Below are 19,752 nucleotides of genomic sequence, written 5' to 3'. Positions count from 1 at the left end.
TGCTAAACCTCAATAGCTGGCACCCTAATCTCAGGAAAACTTTTGATGACCAGCACATCTGAAAGCTTGACTTTGAATTCCAGGAAGCTTGACTCAGCTCTTCCTTCTTCCAGGATGGATAAATGGGGAGGTTCATGCAGCTCACCACACAGGTATCTTTGAAGTGGAACATTAAAAACCTGGTGGCTGATCTATCCACTGCAGATATTTCAGATTTTACAGCAATCCCTAAAAGCAGAACTTTACTTAAATACACCTGCAAGAAAGAATTTTCCTTCTACCTTTGGTGCTGTGCAGAATTTTCCACCCAGTCAATTTCCAAGGTGGATGAAATGGTCCCTTAATATACTGAGACTCCAGTAAGAATTACTTCAGGTCATGGTTTATTTTTCCCTGATTAGTTTCCTCCAAATGCACTCAGACTACAGTAGTAGTGCAGAGGAACACAGGAACCACTGCCAGATCAGTCCATCATCTCACTCTCTCCTGACAAAGGTCAGTGCTGAATACTTCAGGAATTATTTTGACAGACAGCTTTTGAGAGCACATTCACCCATAAAAACACATGGTTATTTTTCCATCAATGGACAGTAATATCCTGAAACCTGCTGTTTTTCATAACTCTACCTAATTGGAAGACAAACAACATCTGTTTTTTTATTTAATAAATCTAATCTTTAGTAAAAATAGTAATAATACTAAAACAACCTGCTGCTCTCTTGGTGTCAATGATTTTCAGTGGCAATGAGTTCCACATGCTTATTATGCAGTGCCATATGACTTTAACTAGTTTTATATGACTAGTTTTATATGACTTTAACTAGTTTTACGATTTCTGCCTTGCAATTCTTATGAATAACTTCTTGTATAATGAAAAAAAAATCTGCTTTACAGTCTGAAAAACAGTGCATATTTTTATGCCCCTCTAAAACTCCTTTAGCATTCACAAACTTTTCCACCTCTCTTAATAAAGAAAGCTTTCTACATCCCAGCCTAACTGTTCTCTGAACATCTTCTCATTCTCTTGTCACCTTGTTGAAATATAGGGCAGGCAGAAATAAACACAAGAATTCAAGGAGGAGGAAATAATGAGATAAAATAGATTTCTTTTTGGCATTTTAACACCTGAATAATATTTTCATCTCAGATATGGAGGAATGGAATATGATCACCCTAAAACTGCTTATGTGAGAGATGCTCATGCACACTGAGCTACACCTGAAGTAACTTTACCTGGCAGCACAAGATCCAGCATGGGATCCAAACACACCCAGAACCAGGGTGAATACCTGGGGTGGGAGCCCCTTTTGAGCCCCCTGCCACTGTACACACCCATATAGGCTGCTCTTGCTGCAACAACTGTGATAATTATTGGCCAAGAAACACTCCTTCCCTACTTGATATACGTTTGTCTGACTTGGGCACCTCCTGCTCATAATGAATGGCTTGCACTAAGCAGAATAAAGAAAATAATATTTACTGAACTGCCTCTTAGGATGCCATGGGATCCTCAAACTGGAGAGCACCATTATAAACATGTTCACTGCTTTGTATTTCAGAACCTTATATGTTTCAGATCATCAATATCTGTTTCAACAGATGTCCCGGGATAAGACACAGGAGTGACAGCACTTTTAAAACTGAACTTGGTTAAAAAGACAAGTAGAAATAGTCAAGTATTGCTTTTCCTTTTTATGGAAAAAAATACACATATATGTATTCATCCATATACATATGTGTAGTAATTTGTAGGACAGGGGCTTTATGTTCCTTTAGGAAATTGTAACACATAGCTAAATAATATGATCTGAGTAATTATTTTAATGCAGTTTATTTCTGACTGTTAAAGGAAGAGTAGAGGCCACTGTACCTCTGCAGCACTGTTCAGAGTTGCCTAAAGAAGTACAGGATCCTGAAGTGGGGGAAGAAATAAGCTCCTAGGTGCAGAACACCCCCCACCCCCAGTCCTGGTACTGGTGCTTTGTTCTCCCATGTCACACTCTAGTGTTAGAGTTACATTAACCCAGCGTAGTCATTACAAAGTATTGTCCCAAAATAGAGCATTTTCCCACTCTCAGGATCTTCTTCTCCAGTTTGTGCCACAGTGCAGCAATGATGCTCAGAAATACACTGATGTAAAGCATCTTCCTCAAGTGTCCTGCAGGCACCCAAATGTAGGTGAAAACTCGGCTGCCTCACAGCAAAGCCAGCAGTCGGTGGCCACTCATGTCATTTACAGTTTCACCACAACCTTCCCTATCCTCACACACCACCAAAAAGTACCCAGAAAACTAGAAATTGTGAGTAACAGCTTCTGCTTGTCCCTGTTCTCCATACCACCTTACCTTGACAGCAAAGCACACAGGCGTGTGAGCAAACAATAAGAAGATGCATTTTATATTCCAGAGCACAAAATGAAACAGCTCTGTGACAGCACAAGGCAGTTTTTAACTCTCCTAAATTAGCATCTCAATCAATAAGCAGGGAGCTGCCATGCACTGCAAAATAGAAAAGCAGATTGACAACATGCAACAGAAGCAATCTTAGAAGTTCACAGAAATAGAAGGATATTTCTTAAAAGTGCGGTTTCTCTCACACACACACAGTGCGTGTATGCAAGTGATTTTATTTCTTCCCTCCCCCCAGTGCAACTTTAAAGTAAAAACATTAATTAGAAAAAAAAAATGAGACTCTCTGATTGATGACAACACTGTAAATTTAGAACAAAGGCTGACAGAAATAACCTATTCCACTTGGCAATTACGGCACTTAACTATCGTGCAGTGTTGCTGCTACAGACACCTGTAAAATCTCAGTGCCGTGAGATGCAATTCCCAGCAGGGAGGACTGCAGATTTAGCAGACTAAGCAAAAGCCTGGTAGCCAGCAACTCCCGACTCCTAAATCTGCATCCGAGTGTGAATTGCTGGGTGATGCTGGACAAAATTTTATCTTACTTTCAGCTTTTTCATCTCCAGTCTGGGTGAAGAAAACTGTAGGGATTACAGCAGGGTTGGTAAAACATTTTGGAGACGTTAGCATTTGCCACAAAACATCAGGTTTAATATTATGGCAAATGATGCTAAACATTATGCTTGTGGATCATAGAAATGTAGAAGGACATTCAAAGTTAAGGGGTTTACAGGATTTTCCCTAGTTTTCTATTTGATGAGCAGTCTCTGCATTAAATACAATAAGGGTGCCTTACAGAAAAGCGAGCAGTTTTAACATGGTTGCCTGCTGTAATAACCTTTTTTATTATTAATATGAGCTTTGAGGAGAGATTAAATAAAAGAGTCACATATTTGATTTTCTTGCATTACAAGCACCTAGCTCAAATCACCACTCAGAATTTCCAGTATGAGGCATTTTGTGCTTCACAGAGATAAGAATTAAAAAAAAAAAAAAAAAAAAGAAAGAAAATATTTCTGTTAATTTCTAATTATTTTTCTCCCTGCAAACAACAAATCCCTGCAAACAACAAATCCACAAATGCCTCACATTTTCTGAAGCCAACTTCCCCTCCTGACTGCTTGCCTGTTCTTTATCATCCCCTCATAGACACCTCCGCCCTCCCCCCGACTCCTTTGGAGCAGTATTGACGGTGCACATTGATTCTCTCTGCAGATATAATAGTTCTTTCACTGCTGCTGCTTATAATTATAGCAATGTGTGTCACTCAGTAATAAGACATTCAATTATTCTTGGCCCCGTGAAGTGTAACCCTTCAACTCATGAGACCAAAATCGAGGAGCATCAGCCCCCCCCAAACATTATTCTGTTCTAGTTTCTTTTTTTTTTTTTTTTTTTAACTTTGCCTTGCAATTCCGATCCTCAGTGGCCACTTGAAACTGCAGGAGTTTCGCTGCAAGGAATTGGCTGCCAAGCTAACACAATCAGTCCCCTCAGCAAAGAGAAAAAAAAAAAAAATAAATCTCTTTTCCCCATTAAATACATTTCCATCCCTCTGCATCATAACAATGCCAGCTAATTTTAAAGAAACAAAGTTGTCCCAGAGTTTGACATGAAATGGGGGGGACAAATTAACAATGACGTAACAGCATTGGCAAGAGAGAATTTTAAAAGCGATATGAACAATCTTTAATCTTTTATCGACAGATTTCCTCTAGGAGACTTCTTTCTGAAAGGCAAAAATCACTGCGCCGTCCCTGCTAAAATCTCTTAAAATAAAAAGAATTAACTGAAGCTTACCTGTACTGGAATGTCATATTTGTAATTTTTATCTTTATTTCCTCTCCGTGGCGAATTTCTCCAGTCATTTCAAAGAGTTTGTTAGCCATTTTCTCATAAACTTTGGCATTCCTTTTAGTTTGTTTCAGCTCATCAAAAAATTCTTCCCAAACCAGCATTAAACCTCTCATTTCTGCATCAGTCCAGTTTCTGGCCCTCCTGTGTTTCTCAGTCTGAGAAGAGACAATGTAACTGGGAATTTCTGCTGCAGCCATTGCTGACTGACCTAAAAGGGTTTTAAAAGAGGACACTTAATATAGATTGAGTTTTTAGTTTAGGTTTTTTGTAGTGCAAGACATGCATATGTGGATAAAGAATTTGAATGACAACAGAACATATGAAACCTTTTTGCAACAGCTTGAAGCTTGAGTGCACAAAATGGGGCCTACATCTGACAGGCAGGAATTTAGTTAAAAGCTTTTAAACAGAGAAACGTCATTTTGATGTCACGTTTCCATAGCAACAGAGCAACTGCATAAGCTACAACAACAAAAACCTTTTAACTGAAAGCCAAAGAATCAGGACAAAGTTGACAGGCCATCAATATTAAAGCTTTTAAACACTTTAGGTTTAACAAAAAAAAGATCTATGCAGCCTTTGAGAAGCTACTTTTAAGTTTCTACTTCTTTTTTAGCTTTCCCTTACCTTTTAGGCAGACAATCTGCTAGCAGGGGGTCATGGTCGCCTGAACGAGCTTTTAAGTTGTGCCTTGACAGACTCTCTAGGAGGTTGCAAGGACTGAGGCCATGTACACAAAAAAAAAAAAAAAAAAAGCTTTTTTTTTTGCAAAGATATTCTGCAAAAAGAATCAGCCAGCTTTATGAAAACTATACATCTCTAAGCTAATAAATGTTTAAGCAGGCAGGCTCATTAAAAAGGATCCTGCATCTGGGCTTTAGAACATGCAAAAAATAGTATTTAAGTGTTTATATAGAGAGAAATATATACAAAATTTCAATATAAAGACACTTTTTTTTTTCCCCGAGATGTTTTGCTGCTGATAAGCACACACTGCAGTCCTGTCAGTATGAATTTGCCTTTGTAGGTATGTATTACTGTATGTGTATTTTGTATTCCTAGTAATTTAGATGCTATTTATGCAGCCTGTGTTCTGCCTTAGGACTGCAGCAGAAGCATTTCACCTGCTTTATGGGCAACCTAAAAGGATTATTCAACGAGTTAAAAAAAGGCTGTGAGATGCTTAGAACTGTGAATAAATTGCTTTGCTGTAAAACAAGCATTTTGAGCTTGTTTTTATATAGGGCTAAATTGTGCCAGCAGTTATATCAGAGAAGCAGGGCTTATTCATTGTATTAAACACTGCAATACAAGCGGTGGGCCAAATCCTGCCCCACTTACACTCCTGCAATCTGACAATAATCTTCCACAAAAGAGTGAGATGCAGGAACTGCATTAATTCCAGCAGTACGACCAGCTAAACAGAAAGATGTTCATTTCCTACAGTCCCAATAGAACCGTGTTATGTAAAATATAAATAAATAATACACAGACCTTTCTTATTATTATTTTTCTGTTTCAGCAATAACGACCCCACTGCAGGGCATTTCCTGAAGATTAATGACAGGCAGGGGTTAATGGCCTGAGGCTCACCCAGTCAGTCGTTAATCCCCAGGAAATGTTCTGTGCCTCAATCCTTAATGCTTAAGTATCCTATAAATTGTAAGTCTTCTCATAACCACATCCTTGATCTTAACAATAGTTTAAAAATGCACGGCTTGGTTTGCATCCTGGAGATGGCAAAGAGAGCACATAATGTTCCTAAAAGGTACACTAGTGACATTTGTGGGACCATTGCCTTCTTTCTATTTTATTTATTCTACTGTATATTACAAAAGGCACAACAGCATACCATAGAATAAGGTGGGGGTATGGGGGGGGGGGGGATAGAATTACATCTACTTTACATAGGAACTTCCACTGATCCAACCCTGAACATCTCTGCCAGAAATATACCTGCTGAGTGCTGAGTCACTGCCTTCCTAAGGGAAAAAAATAAAAAGGAGAGAAATAAAGAAAAAATCCCCTAGCTTCCAAATAACTGCTTTTAACTACTAATATGACAGCCTAGCAACTATTACCTTTAAAAATGTGTAAATAGCAGCATATGTTGTGGTGATGATCTTGCATGGTTTGTCTCTTGGGTGGCCAGCTGGGAGACGTCACATGATCAGGGGACAGATGGTGGTCAGAAGAGGATCAGCTGATGACACATTCATTTTATTAATTTATTGTTTTGTTTTGAAATTCCCATCACCTAACCTTGGGCTTCAGGCAGCTCTTTTAATGAAACCGTACCAACCTCAGCTGCCTGTGGTCACAGCCAGCTGGGGATCACCAGGACAAGTTTTAGGAAGCAACGCAGAGTCCAAGAGGAAAATACCATGGCCTTGGGTCTAACTTGGAACTAACATGTGCTACTATAAAGCCAGGCTTGCTTTTCAACCTTTAATCATCCATTAGAGGTTTGTTTTTCTCCCTCAGACTTTAAAGCACCTACATAGTGAAAATGCCAATTAACACCACTGAAACCCATAGCATGATACACACAACTTGTCAAAACCCAAAGATATGTGTGGTCTCTGCTTTAAGGATATTTTTAATCCGGTTTCAAGTACAACAACCAGGACAGTGTGGGTGAAAACCTTTCCAGCTGCACCAAGTTTTTCCTGTCCTAGTCCACAACTATTCCTTCCCCTCTCCATCCACATGTGCCTGGCATATGTGCAGCTGCTCCTTGTGCTCCACGCTGGCCCCCAGACCCCGGGATCCTGCAGGAGGGGGGCAGTTGTTTCCCTGTGAAATTCACATATCAACTTTTCTATATGCTGTTTCCTATTAGTGTACTTGACAGACTGATATAGTGGTATAGTGCTATTTAACATCTGTTATATAAAAGAAATGCTTTCTAATAATACCTCTCTTATTCCCCTCCTTCAGCACCTGAAGGGAATCTAAGTTTCAAGGACTCAGGTCCTACCCCCTCCTCTGAAAAAGTCGTTGATAATAATTATGGAGACCCCACATGCCTCACCAAAGCACATGTGCCAAGTGCTTGATGAAGTGACTGTTTTCCTACGTGGGTCTGAAAGCAAGAGAAGTTTTTTTATCCCCAAATAATTCCTGCACTCTTTGCCAAAGCCAGGGGAGGGAAAATACACCTCACCAAGCTGTGCCTCTCTGCTGATGTTCAGCAGACCTGTGCAGTTCCTAGGCATCACTAAGCCCTTGTCCTGGTCCCTGAGTTGGGATGAACAGCTAGGACAGGACCAGCAAACCTTTTAGGGGAAGAGCAGCTCTGTGTCAGCAAGAGCAGTCCCTGCCCAGGATGGGGGCACCGGGAGGAGAAGCTCTATTAGCATTCAGCTGCTTCTTGCCCTTCCCAAGTTAGAGGCCAGTCAAGATTTGTCATCTACCTCAAAGACTGGCGGGTCACCGAGCCCAGAATAACTGCTGACATGACAAGCTGCAGCTCTGCCTGCCTGAAGGCACTGATACCCCTCCTGCACACTCCTCTGACACTGATGGCACAGTCCTCCAGCACCAGCTCCCTCCAGACCATGCAAGCAGCTGAAACTGCAACTGTTCTCCTCAATACAATAAGGGTATTAAGTCTCACAAACCAGTGATATACATAGCAGAGATAATGGGTACACCTTTGTATGTGACTTCAATCTGTAGGGGAAAGTTGTTCTCCACTCTCCTGCTCAGCCCAGTCCTTCCTCTTATGGGCACTGCTGTGACAAGTTCAGAAGATACTCTTGTGAACACTTCACTGTTCTTGAGTATCTCACTTGTGCCTTTCCTCTCAATGCACACCACCTCAGAGGAACATGAATTTAATGATCCTCTTGCAAATCTGTTCTTCGTATCATTTGTCTAAACACCCTACCTTTTTTGCAATCATTATATATCAGCTTGAATAATAGCTCTCACAGCTGTTCCACTTTTCATGGTGATCTCTAAAGATAACAAACCTCAAACAGGGTAGAAGGGTTTATAATTTGCAGCTGTGGATCTAATGAAGTTCCCCTCTAAATACTTCTCTCAGAGAGTTTAGGTAACTCCATTAATCCTTACATATCTGTTGACTAAACCTCAGGTGATCTGTGCTAACTGACTGTGTGTATAGCCTTCAGCTTTGCAAGGGTGGGCTCATGCATGCCAAATAAAACTTCCTTTAGCCAGGTTTTAGGAGATGGTGTTTTCCCCTGTGCCTGCAGGGGAATAACGGCTCCAGTCACTCAAGCACCAGAGCCCAGCCCACAAACTGAGCCCTTACATTGTGATTACAGAAGAGCATGTCCAATCCTGCTGATGGGGACTGTGGTAGAAGTCAGGCAGAAACTTCTGGGCAAATCAGAATTTATTCCACTTGGATACAAGAGATTTCTCCAACTTCTGCTAAATATACTTCTGTGTCTGAAATCCCCATGGGAGCTGTCTACAGGGATGCTGACACACAGGTCCCTGCCTACAAGGATGCTTAGAAATGGAAGAACATTAGCTTTGGTTCAGGAGAATCTTGAATTGGCAGCAAACACCCTTTTAGGCAGCAACTTGGAACAGTGACACCAGGAGGAAGGGTTTCCTGCTGAAGGAGCATCACCCCTCAAAGACACAGGTCCAACCCTACAACACATGGGAACCTCAGTAAACTATTTTGTAATGTCTTGATTACACAAAACAAAAAACAAAAACAAACAAACAAAACCAAACACCAAACAACACTGCTTTGACTCTTTGTGTTTGGGGCAAGCTGTTAAAAGTGAGATTTTCCAAAGCACAGGCTGGTCACTGCTCCTTGCAATCCTCTGGTCCAGCCCACCAGGAGCTTATACATGTGGGTAATAACAAATCTTGGAACTGGATAGTGACTGCAGAGCATGTGTTCATTCTCTGGGAATTTCAGTGCAGACACACCTTGATAACTCTGCTTAAAAGGGTGCAGTGCCATGTATGTGTTTGTCTAAAATCATTTGGAGTTTGGATTGTGAGGGGATACTCCTGCCCCACACTTTCCTATCCACTGGGCTAGAAGGCCCACTTGCTAAAGTCTTATAGAGAATTATGCGTTTAGTATCTCTGACTGCTGCCTACTGCAATTTGCAAAGATGATTAAATGCAATGCCAGTACAGACAGGCTGGGGAACAAGACACTGGAGAGCAGCAACTGTGAAAAAGGACTTGGGTGTCCTGGTCAATGGAAGGTTGAATATGAGTCAGCAGTGCCCTGGCAGACAGGAAGGACATCCATGTACTGGGGTGGATCTTTGTAGATCCCTTCCAACTCATGGTCCTCAGGTGATACTATCATCCTCATCCTCTGTGAGACAAGAAATACTCTGTGAAATACTCTGTGGGAGAGGAAATATTCTTCTAGTACTTCCGAACAACTTGGCCAGAGAAGATAGGCTGGGACAGATGATCAGGAGGAGAAGATGCCCTTTTTTCTCCTCCATTAAACCAACAATGAAGCTGCTGTGCTCAGAAGAGTTCTGGAAAGAAGGAGCTCATGCAGAGGTAGGGAAGCACCTTGCAGGCAGTGGTGCCTGGCTTAGGAACTCCAGTGAGGTCTTTGCACTGTTCAGACTGCCAATCTCCTTGGGTGATGGGGTCATGGGGGTTTGTAAAGGCTCAGAAGCGACAGGAAACCACAGGGCTGTGAGCACAGAGCATCAAGTCAGTGTTGTGGAGCTGCACACAGACACAGCTCATGCCACCCTACTGCCTGTGAGGGAATTTTAACATCACAGCAGCATTTGCAAAGGAAGCCCAATGCTATCAAAACTGCAGAAGGGTCTTTTACAAATACAGAACAAAAAAAAATTATTCAGGCTGAGGAAAAACAGTAGGTGTCTCGAGATATATACAGGAGAGACCAGAAGGGACAAGTGACAGCAACACATCACTGAGCAAAGGCCATTGCATGGATGGTTAGCTTTTATGTACATCTAAAATATATAACACCTGCCCAGAATTCTGACAACAGAAATGAGTGCTGTGGAGGAGGCTGGCTGAAGGGAAGGCATCCTGGCTGACATGGGGCAGAGAAGATTTTGGTATGACAAAACACTTAGAACAAAGACAAGAAAAATGAATGTTTCCACACAAACACCCTGCCACAGGGCTGTCTGAGTGACAGGTCTCCCTGATGGTGGAGCAGGGTACTGGACAGACCAGGAGGAGCCCTGTATTCTGGGAAGGTGCAGGTGAGCCAGAGGAAGCTGGAGATGTTTTTTATTTTATTTTGCAAGAAGCGTCCTGCTTAAATTTCACTGTATTCAGAACATTTCCCAAAAGCATTTTGATCTTGCTGAACTGGCAGATTCTGACCAAAAATATCTCCTTTGCCTATTTTAGTAGTAACCATGGAAGCCAGCTTTGCACCGACATTCAGTTGGAGAGAGGATGGCAAGAGACAGCGAGGTGAATGCAGACAAGCTGGGAAATGAGGCTTCAGCAGTTTTTGTGGTCAGATCAGGAAGCATTAGCAGGCAAGGGGGAGAACTGGAATTACATGGGGCTTTAGAAGAAGGAGCTCATGGACTGCAAGGAACCCAGAGAACTCACAGTTTGGAGAAACCAGGTACAGATTGATATGTTCATAGTAATTAGATTAAAAATTACAATACTGAGATATTTTTTTAATTACTTTATTATTTTAAGTTTAGCAGAATCACAGACACTTGTGCTGCAGACCTTAGTTTAGCATATTGGAAAGGGAAAAAAAATTCCCTTATGTCCAGAAGGTACAAGTAATCACTGCCCAAACGTCTGGCACTTACAATATTATGCAGGCAGGATGCCAAACTAGATGGACTTTGAGTCACACATGTTCCTAAATTTTCAAGCATACAGGAAAAGACAGGCCATATTATTAAAAATTTAGTTATATAATATTTAAAGCAAAGCACATCAATTCTACATGTGTCATACTCCCAGTTTATAACAAACAGAGAATTTCCTGGATTTCCTTACTCTTAAGAAATAATTTGAAGGTCCTTAGCATATGGAACAACTCTGCAGTATGTAGTATCAGACATACTCCTTTTTCTGGCAAGAAAGCAATAAATCATATTACAATGAAAATCACTCAGTTCCCATTGAATGGTTTCCCAAATCCCACTTGAAAGAAATTATTTTGGCCCTGCTTACTTACAGGGGTTAGTCAATAAGTCCCCCTGCCCTGTTCGGTTTTTAGCACATTTGAGCAAGTTACATGCTGAAAAATGTCTGATTCATCAAAAACTGCTCCTACAACGCTGTGCAAACATTGCTCTTCCAGAAGCAAATTCCCCCGAGAACCTGTCCTAAACGCTTCGCTTTAGACATAAACCGTGAATTAATCCAGTTTGGATTTGAGATGTATGGCAAAAGAAGAGCAATAATCCCCGTGTGCCGGTGCCGTGACTCAGCAGGGCAGGAGGGAGAAGCCGTGTCACGGCAGGACACATGAGCGGCTCTGCTCGGGCACCGCTGTGCGCATCGCCTGTGCCCCGGCAGAGCGAACGCTGCTGTGTCACCCCTCGCTGACTGCAGAGGGAGAGGCGGTGGCGTTCAGAACATGGCCAGAGGGGTTATCCATGCGGATCCCGAGCGAGGGGCAGCCCCGGAGCGGGGCTGCTGCCGGGGCTCTGTGCCGCGCTGCGGGAGCCGGCACCCGAGCTGAGCTGGCCGAGCGCCTTCCAGCCCTCTGCTCCTCCACAGGGAACAGCGGTGTGGGCCCTTTTCCAGCAGCCTCAGAGGAACTGCAGCGCAAGTTGCTGGCAATTCGCTGCCAGAAGCCCGGCCTCGCTGCTCACAGCCTGCTACTGGCTTGGCAGCCTGCTGCATCCACCGCACAGCTGTTTGCATCCCCGCACCGCCTGCCCCTGCCTCCCCGCCAAGGCTGGCAGAGGACGTGGGAAGGCCGGAGCAGCCCCTTGTCATCCCTGCCCAGGGCACCCTGCAGGCCAGCACCTCGCACCGGCTGGGGGGACAGTCATGGGATTAGCTCCTGCTGTTCTGCACATTAATCACCCACACGTCTTCAAAATAAAATGCATTAAAATCCAAAGATGTCTGCCAAATGGAGAAAGGCAGAAAAGCTCCTGCCTATCTTGCGTCTCTGCTTAGGGACCCAAGGCTACCCCCAGTTGCAGCCCTTTCCCCTATAACAAGGGTTCAGTCAGCTCTGGAGCCCCTCAGAGGAAAACTTAAAGATTTAAAAAAAAATATTTCAGATAAAATATTTAGGGCGATGGAGATTTTCATATCAGTTCATAGAAGATTTAAATACTAAAATGTAAATGGTGTTTTGGGTATTACTGCAAGGCAGCCTCAGGAATGGGAATTCAAGAAAAGTGTTGCAACCTATGAAGTTCAGACAGTACTCTTAAAAGTATTCTTAAAAGCCTGCCTCATCTGAGAGCTGCCATAAAGGTGAGTAAAACCAAATTCACCAGCACCCTCATGCTGTGACAGAAAATAAGCATATCTACTTCAGTGGCTGCTAGTGGAAGTTGAGACCATAAAAACAGGCATATACCATTTCTGGGATGGGCTGACAACATCACCCATCCCACAGCATCCATGTCCTTACATTGGAAGTATATCCATGTCCCAGGTGAACTACACTTTATTCTCAATGCTCAAACTGTTTCAGGGGAGTGAAGTTCCCCTGAGAGGTACTGATGGGGCCCGTGAAGTCCTATGTGGTCTGTGTTTGCAAATCCTTGCCTCAAAAGGATGACTTCTGCCACTGTGCAGATGATCCACAAATTCAGCTACTACGACACTGGGCAGCATCTCCAGACAAACACAGGATTGGGAACTTAAGCATCAACTCTCAGATCTTGTGATAGACAGGAGGATAGGCAGGACCCATCTCAGTGTAGGAAGGTTTATTGCAATATGCATGTGTAACTTTGCCTCTTTTAACACAGAGTTTTGCAGTATTTGGGGTCCTGTGATCCTGATGCCTGGAGAGTCTACCTAGAACAGAGGCTAGACAGTGTTAAAGGAATAAATTGGGCATTTATTAAAAAAGCCCTCAAAGGATATACCTTGGGCAGTACAAGAGCCTGGCCGAGGCTACACCCAAGATGGACCATGGGTCACACGCTTCCACACTTTTATAAAAGTTTTGGTCCATTTACATACAGGGGTTAATTGTCCAGTTATAGCTTCAGGTTATGAAGTCCCATCCTCCCAGACTGCTCTCCTCAATTCACTGTTGTTTATACTTTTTGTGCCTGAAGTTGCAATGGTGTCCTTGGTTCTCGGGCTGGAAAAGGATTGTTTTGTCTAAATAAACTGTGAGGAGAACTTGCTAACACTTTATATGAAGTTCAGAGTTCCATTCTAATACAGTACAGAATCTGGAAAATATGAAAGCTAAAACATAAAGCATCAATCCTTCTTGGTTAAAAGATAGTCTTGTTCCCTGGTCATCCCAGGGACAGCCAGGAGGGGTCATCTACCCCTCTCACATCCAAGTGTGCCCCTCCAGCCAGCCTTCTGTCTCAGGACCCAACATCTCCCCTTGCTGCCTTCACTGTAAGCCTGGACTGCAAGTGCTGTTATGTTCCTCATTGACTCCTGGCTTCCTCCAGCTGTTTTCCCCTCACATTGGCTCTATGCTATTTATCACACACTCCTCTGCTCCAATCACTTTCCACCCACCAGGGTTCAGTTTATATTCCAGCCTTAGCATGCCCCTCTGATCCAGGCATTATCTTCCACTGTTCTGACTAAATCTAAACCAAGGAGTGTGTCCTTGCATCCTCTCTTGGCTGCAGTGCAAACCCATCAGCCCAAGGGACACATTTCCCAGCTGGCATAGGAGCCCATCTGCCTCCTTTGGTAAATTCTCCTGAACTAATGCACACCCACAAACTACATTTGGATGCAAACTTCTCCAGGTTCAAGACCAGCTGTCCAGTACCACCAGTGGTTTTAAAATCTTGTTGGGTGCTTTTCTTTCAAGGTGGCATTCAGTGTTGTAGCCCAGAGGATGTGCCCCAAGTATAGGTCTGTGCAGGGAAAACAGCATCATTTGCTTGGCTAGAAATACCCACTGCAGTGTGGCTATTCACAGAATTATAGACTGTCTCGACTGGGGAAGGGCCCATCAGGATTTTCAACTCCCTGCTATTCAGAGGACTAGCAAAAATTGAGCCATATAGCCAAGAGCATCATCCAGACACTCTATGAACTCAGTCAGGCTTAGTGCCATGACCACTTTTCTGGGAGCCTGTTCAGTGACTGACCACCATCTCAGTGAAGAATCCCTTTTCTAATGTCCAATCTGAACTTCCCCTGATGCACATCTGGATGCAAGCAAAGCTAAGACTACACCAAAAGGAGTGTATCTGCCATCATCCATTTCTCAGCTGAGTCAATCATGCAAGTGCAATCAAAAAGATTAATTTAAATTATGGATTAACTGGCCTGAGTTCACCTGTAGCAGATTAGCAAGCACTCAAATTACTTCTTTTTGGCAGAAAAGCTGCCTCCAGTAAGTCAGCAAAGATTTTTCTGAAGAGTAACAAAACTGAACAGATTTTTGGTACTGAAGAGCTGAACCTATTTGCAGCTGAGCTTCATAGGGGACCAGGTATATAGAGCTTAAATAAGAAAACCTAACTGGGATGTTTGAGGGGGAAGTGCAGACCTGAAGTGCATAGAACCTAAAAACACACAGACGCGGGAGACACTCACCGTGAAGATGCAAGTACAGACAAGTTGTCTGAAGGGAGTCCATGGCAGATGTGAATAGCACCAGGGAATTCTAATTTTATTTCATCCCTGATCATTCAGCTGACAGATTTCTGTATAGCCAGAAGGATCCCCATGTTCTTAGCAAGTCTTCAAGTGCTCAGAAAGTTTGGATTCTTTTGTTACAAAACACAGATTTCATGACTGTAGGACAAGGGACCTAAACAAAGAAACAAGGAACCACCATCTGATTGCAGAGAAACAAGACTAAACAATTTACAGCAAATCAAACCAGTTCACAGCACAGTGTCTCATTCTCTTTTAGTGGCCAGTGTTTTCCATTCTCTGTGCAAACAGGACACAGTGTTTCTCAGGGGAGGCACTCTTGTGCAACTCCTATTAGAGGCAATTGGCCAACTCCAAAGGACTTAAAAAGTCAGCCTTCTTCTCCCCCCACCTCACTCCCCTTATTGTAAAAACTACTTGGACTGGATTTAGCTCCTCTTTTGCTGTGGTTTTAAAAGAGCTCAACAGCCTGATCCACAAACCTTGCCAAGCACGGGCAGAAAAAAAGACATCTGCCTCTTGTCAGCATCTCACCAGCCATACAGATGAAAATATTCCCCACACTGACTTTAATGCCTGGTAGTAATATCCCAGTGGCTGAAGCCACTCAAGCAGACCAAAAATGCATCACAGGCAGCAGTCTAAAACATTCAACGCTTGTGTCATGGTTTTCTCCATTTGCAGCTTCTTTCCTCTCTGCACACTGCACTTCATGGTAACTGGACAGGCAGATTATATTAAAGCTCATGCCTACTCTGTCAAATGATTTCTCATCAAGTCTCAGCAGGAACTAATTGAAGATTAAACTAATCATTCCTTGAGGCCTCTTCTGGAGTGTTTTATCACTTTTTGCGTATCCATTAAGGAGAACTTAAGTGAAGTGCTGATCTGGCAGGACCACTGAACACAAGCTGGAGTGACTGGACAATCCAACACACATGTGAGAAACAAGGGCTTCAGACATTCTCTATAAATGAGACAAGACCAACCTTCATCCATTTCTTCTGGCTGTAAAAACCAGCTTAACAAAATGGCGATAAGTGTTTTCCAAAATAACATTCTGCCTTCCTGAAAACAAAGGAGCAAGTCTGACAAGAGCTGTTTGATGTTACACAAAATATTCCTGCAGAATTCTCTGATCTTCTCTGCCTGAAATCTGGAGAATACCACAAGCAGCCACCAATTACCAGGCCACTGTAGCTTGTGTTGATCCCTGCTTTAACCTGCTTCCACAATAGCCAAATTCTTCCATCGACTGATCTGTAGCTTCATTCCTGACCTCTGATCCACCCAGAGCCTCTCTGGGTATTGTACACAGCTATCAGATAACAACAATTGACATCCAGGCTTCCTCCAGCCTCAGGGTAAAAGCCACAGCCACTGGGGCATGGCAGACCCCCAGATGAAAAAAATTAATGTACTTTTTCTGCAGTGCCTTGCAGGGTTAAAGGAGTCATTTATCCAGATATGAAAGCTGAAAGAAAGGTCCAAAAAGCTTTTTTTTTGTTTTGAAGCAACTGAAAACACCCCCTGGAATGGCAGAACCAGACGCTTCACTCAGTAATAAAATTCATGGTCCCAAAAGCAGGATCACACTTACACTTACTAGTGTTTGCTTTGAAAAAAATACACATTTTCAAGCCTCTTCTACTGTAAAAGCAGAAGAGAGCCCTGAATATTGGTTACCACAACTATAAGGATTATTTTGAGAGTATTTTATACATCTCATCACTGTAAATGTTTTAGAAACATTTTTGTGCTATATTCTACTCTGCCTCCCTATGTTGTTTTTATCTTACAAGTGAGAACTCCTTAAGGCAGGCATCACATACAAGTTCCCATCTAAGCATTTAAAATACTACAGCCAGTGTGAGTTTCTGGAATCAGTCAAAGTTTCTGGAACCACTCTCACTTTTAAGATAATTTAGATGCCTCTCAATACTTTCAATGTCCTACAATACAAGAAAGCAAGATCAGCTTTGGTTTAGATTATTAGCATAATATGATTGCAGTGCACTCAGAAATGGTAAAAAAATCAACCCTCTTTCATTCCCAATTGCTCAATTCAGTATGAAACCACAGTAAAACTGTAAGCAAATCTTGTGAATTTGTTTTCATTTGAACTTGACAGAGCCAGCATCTGTGTCGCTATTTATTTATATGCACACATATAAATACACACAGTCTTTATACTTATATATATATATACACACACATTCACATTGTTTTACCTGGTTGCTTTCTAACAGTAACTATTCCAGTGTAAGTCTTGGAATAGGAGAAGGAAGAACAGCTGAAGCAAGACCAGGCCCAGGGAAAGGTCTCTACAGCCACATTAAACATCACAAAGTGGAAGAGCATCGTATTTGCCCTCCAAAAACTCAGAAATGCATTGCATTTCCTTACAGACTGCACCATCTCAGGACAAAACCAAGACTGCTAAAAATCAAAACCATGCTTGGACTCCACAAGTTGTTTTTCTGTGTTCTGTAGTGTTACATAAGGATCACCGAAAAATGAAATTACTTTGCCTGTCTTTAAAGCAGTATTCTCATCAGGGAATTCTGCAGGTAAAAGATTGGGGAAATATTAAGTCCAATATGGAGCTGCAAGAACACTTGTCCCCCCATGAGGCACAAAAAGTTGGTGGACTCTGAAAACTATGAAGAAAAAAGCACATTTTAAAATACACCTCTCCAGCGTATTGGCTAAAATCTGTGAAATGGACCATCCACAGAGCACCCCCAGAGCCAGTGCATCAGAAGGAATCAAAAGGTTCAAGGACAAAGCACTGACCAGTTAAACCCTGTGAAAACTCAGGTCAGTGATCACAGAGAGCAGATGTGACATCAGGGGCTCCTCTGCCCAGGAGGTTCCAGCCTGTGAAGGGACTGAAACAGTGCCCAGCTTGACCTCCTCTGGCTGAGGAGACAACGCAGCACTTCTACACACTCAGAAGTTCCAGCCCTGAACCATTCCCTTCCCCAGCTTTTCAGAGGGGCAGGAGGAAAGCACAGGCTCAACACACAAACCCACACTTTTTTACAGTTTTGCAACTTTAAGAACTTTATGGTGCAAAAGAGAAGCTTCGGTACCTGCTGTCCTCGGAACAGAAGATCCTCCATGAGCCTTCAAGTCAACACAGGACTCCTCACAGCAGATCACTGACCCAGAGCAGAACTTCACATCTGGTGAGAGAGAGTTTGGCAGGACAAGGCACCACGTGGGGAGGTGAGTGAGGAGACAGCTCATACCAGCCCAGAAGCATCACCCATGTTCTTCCAGGGGTATCCTGAAAAGGTCTCATGAGGTGGGTTTGGTTTAGTTTTCAAACTCTAGCCTTTCAAACTGCACCAACAAAGGCCTTCCCCATTCCCATCATAATTAACCTGAATCAGCCCACGAGCCTTCAACAAACTCTTTCCTGTGTGCTGGAAGCTGCTCACTTGAAGTCTAAAGGATATGACAGACACTCTCATCTGCACATCTCACCACTGCCAACCAAAGATGTCTCTTTAAAAGTCATTCAAGTTTCACCCAGGGCACCAGCAGGTTTCATTTTTCCCAACTTTTCTCATCTGCCCAACTTTTCCATTAGCAAGTTAACACTCAATGCTCAGCCTGCTGTCCTTCAGAGGATCACAAATCTTTCTTTAACATATGGTGGGTCCTGAAGGCACTGTAATCTCTATTTTACACAAGGAGAAGGCAGAGACAAGCAAAGGGGGAAATTTCTAAAGCTTCTAAATGACTGTGAAATTTAGACTGTGAAAAGTAATTTTCAAAAGAGAATTGGACACTCCAGAGCTAAAGTTAACCTTGCATGTCCTTCGGCCACATCTCACAATGAAACACCCTCAATTCACGTCAGGCAAGGCCCTCAAAGCCACAAAGGGACCTGAAGAGTATCACAACAGGAAATTCCAAGTCTAAAATGCAGACCTAAATGAGCCATGACTTCTCCCCTCCTCCAACCTAACAGTCCACAGGAACCAACTTTTTCACCAAAAGAAGGTATTTGGGTACCTCAAGTTTTCCTTCCTCCGTGCTGAAATCCAAACATTGTGGCCAAGCTGAACCTCTCAGCACTGATGCCCGTGAAGCCCCCTCGGGTCTGGGGAGTCGTGGGTACGGCCAGCCCTCCTCAGCTGGCTCTGGTGTCGGTGTGAGGAGCAGTAACTCCCAGTTCCATTTAAAGATGTGGCTGGGGGAAGAGGGTGTGGCTGGGGTAGCAGCAAAACAGCACCAGCTGCCAGGGCAAGGTGATTGCAACCTCTCCCCATGGATAGAGGCACTGGGTTTGGACTCTGCCTCCAGGGCTGGTTTTGATTTTTATCCAGAGATGTTTTAATGCAAATTTTATAGTAAGCAGCCTTGGGAACGCTGCCAGATACCTGCTCCCCACCTCCCTTTAGGTAGGCAGCAGTCAGGCCCTCACTTGCTTCTCCTCTCCGGGTCTGCGAATCCTTCCCTGCACCGTGGCACAACTTCAATAGGAAGGGCTGAGAGGTTGCCTACAGCCTGGGAAGGGACAGGTGGATTTGAATATCCCTTGGGAGAAGGAGGACCCAAACCCAAGTTCGACCACTTCTGAGATGAGTATTAAAACAATTAAGTTATTATATGAAAACCACCACACCAATCATTTGTATCTTAAGCAGCAAGTACAAGGCTGTGAGCTCAGACCTGAGCAGCAGGGGCAGGTTTGACTCACCTG

The 19,752-nt window shown here is 43.1% G+C and overlaps 1 protein-coding gene across 3 annotated transcripts in view; it reads right to left on the bottom strand.

The window, feature by feature from the left end:
- The window catches only part of MSANTD1 (Myb/SANT DNA binding domain containing 1), a 34,807-nt gene extending 15,614 nt beyond the window's left edge, over window positions 1-19,193 (bottom strand). The window contains exons 1-4 of one of the 3 annotated variants that reach the window (XM_088056703.1): window positions 7,925-8,079; window positions 6,350-6,471; window positions 4,896-4,988; window positions 4,212-4,476 (exon numbers count right to left, since the gene is read on the bottom strand). In XM_088056703.1, coding sequence (XP_087912829.1) covers window positions 4,212-4,465 — 254 coding nt within the window. In that variant the 5' untranslated portion in view covers window positions 4,466-4,476; window positions 4,896-4,988; window positions 6,350-6,471; window positions 7,925-8,079. Of the gene's footprint in view, window positions 1-4,211; window positions 4,477-4,895; window positions 4,989-6,349; window positions 6,472-7,924; window positions 8,080-18,130; window positions 18,328-19,061 lie in introns of those variants that run through there. The other 2 variants (XM_088056702.1, XM_014260482.2) reach the window with 2 other exon arrangements.
- Window positions 19,194-19,752: the final 559 nt, after the last annotated feature.

The sequence above is a fragment of the Pseudopodoces humilis genome, chromosome 6, assembly GCF_049639895.1.
Source record: "Pseudopodoces humilis isolate 2021_Gansu_Grassland_sample_001 chromosome 6, ASM4963989v1, whole genome shotgun sequence".
NCBI classification, from domain to species: Eukaryota; Metazoa; Chordata; class Aves; order Passeriformes; family Paridae; genus Pseudopodoces; species Pseudopodoces humilis.
This window is presented reverse-complemented; position numbering and strand designations above follow the sequence as displayed.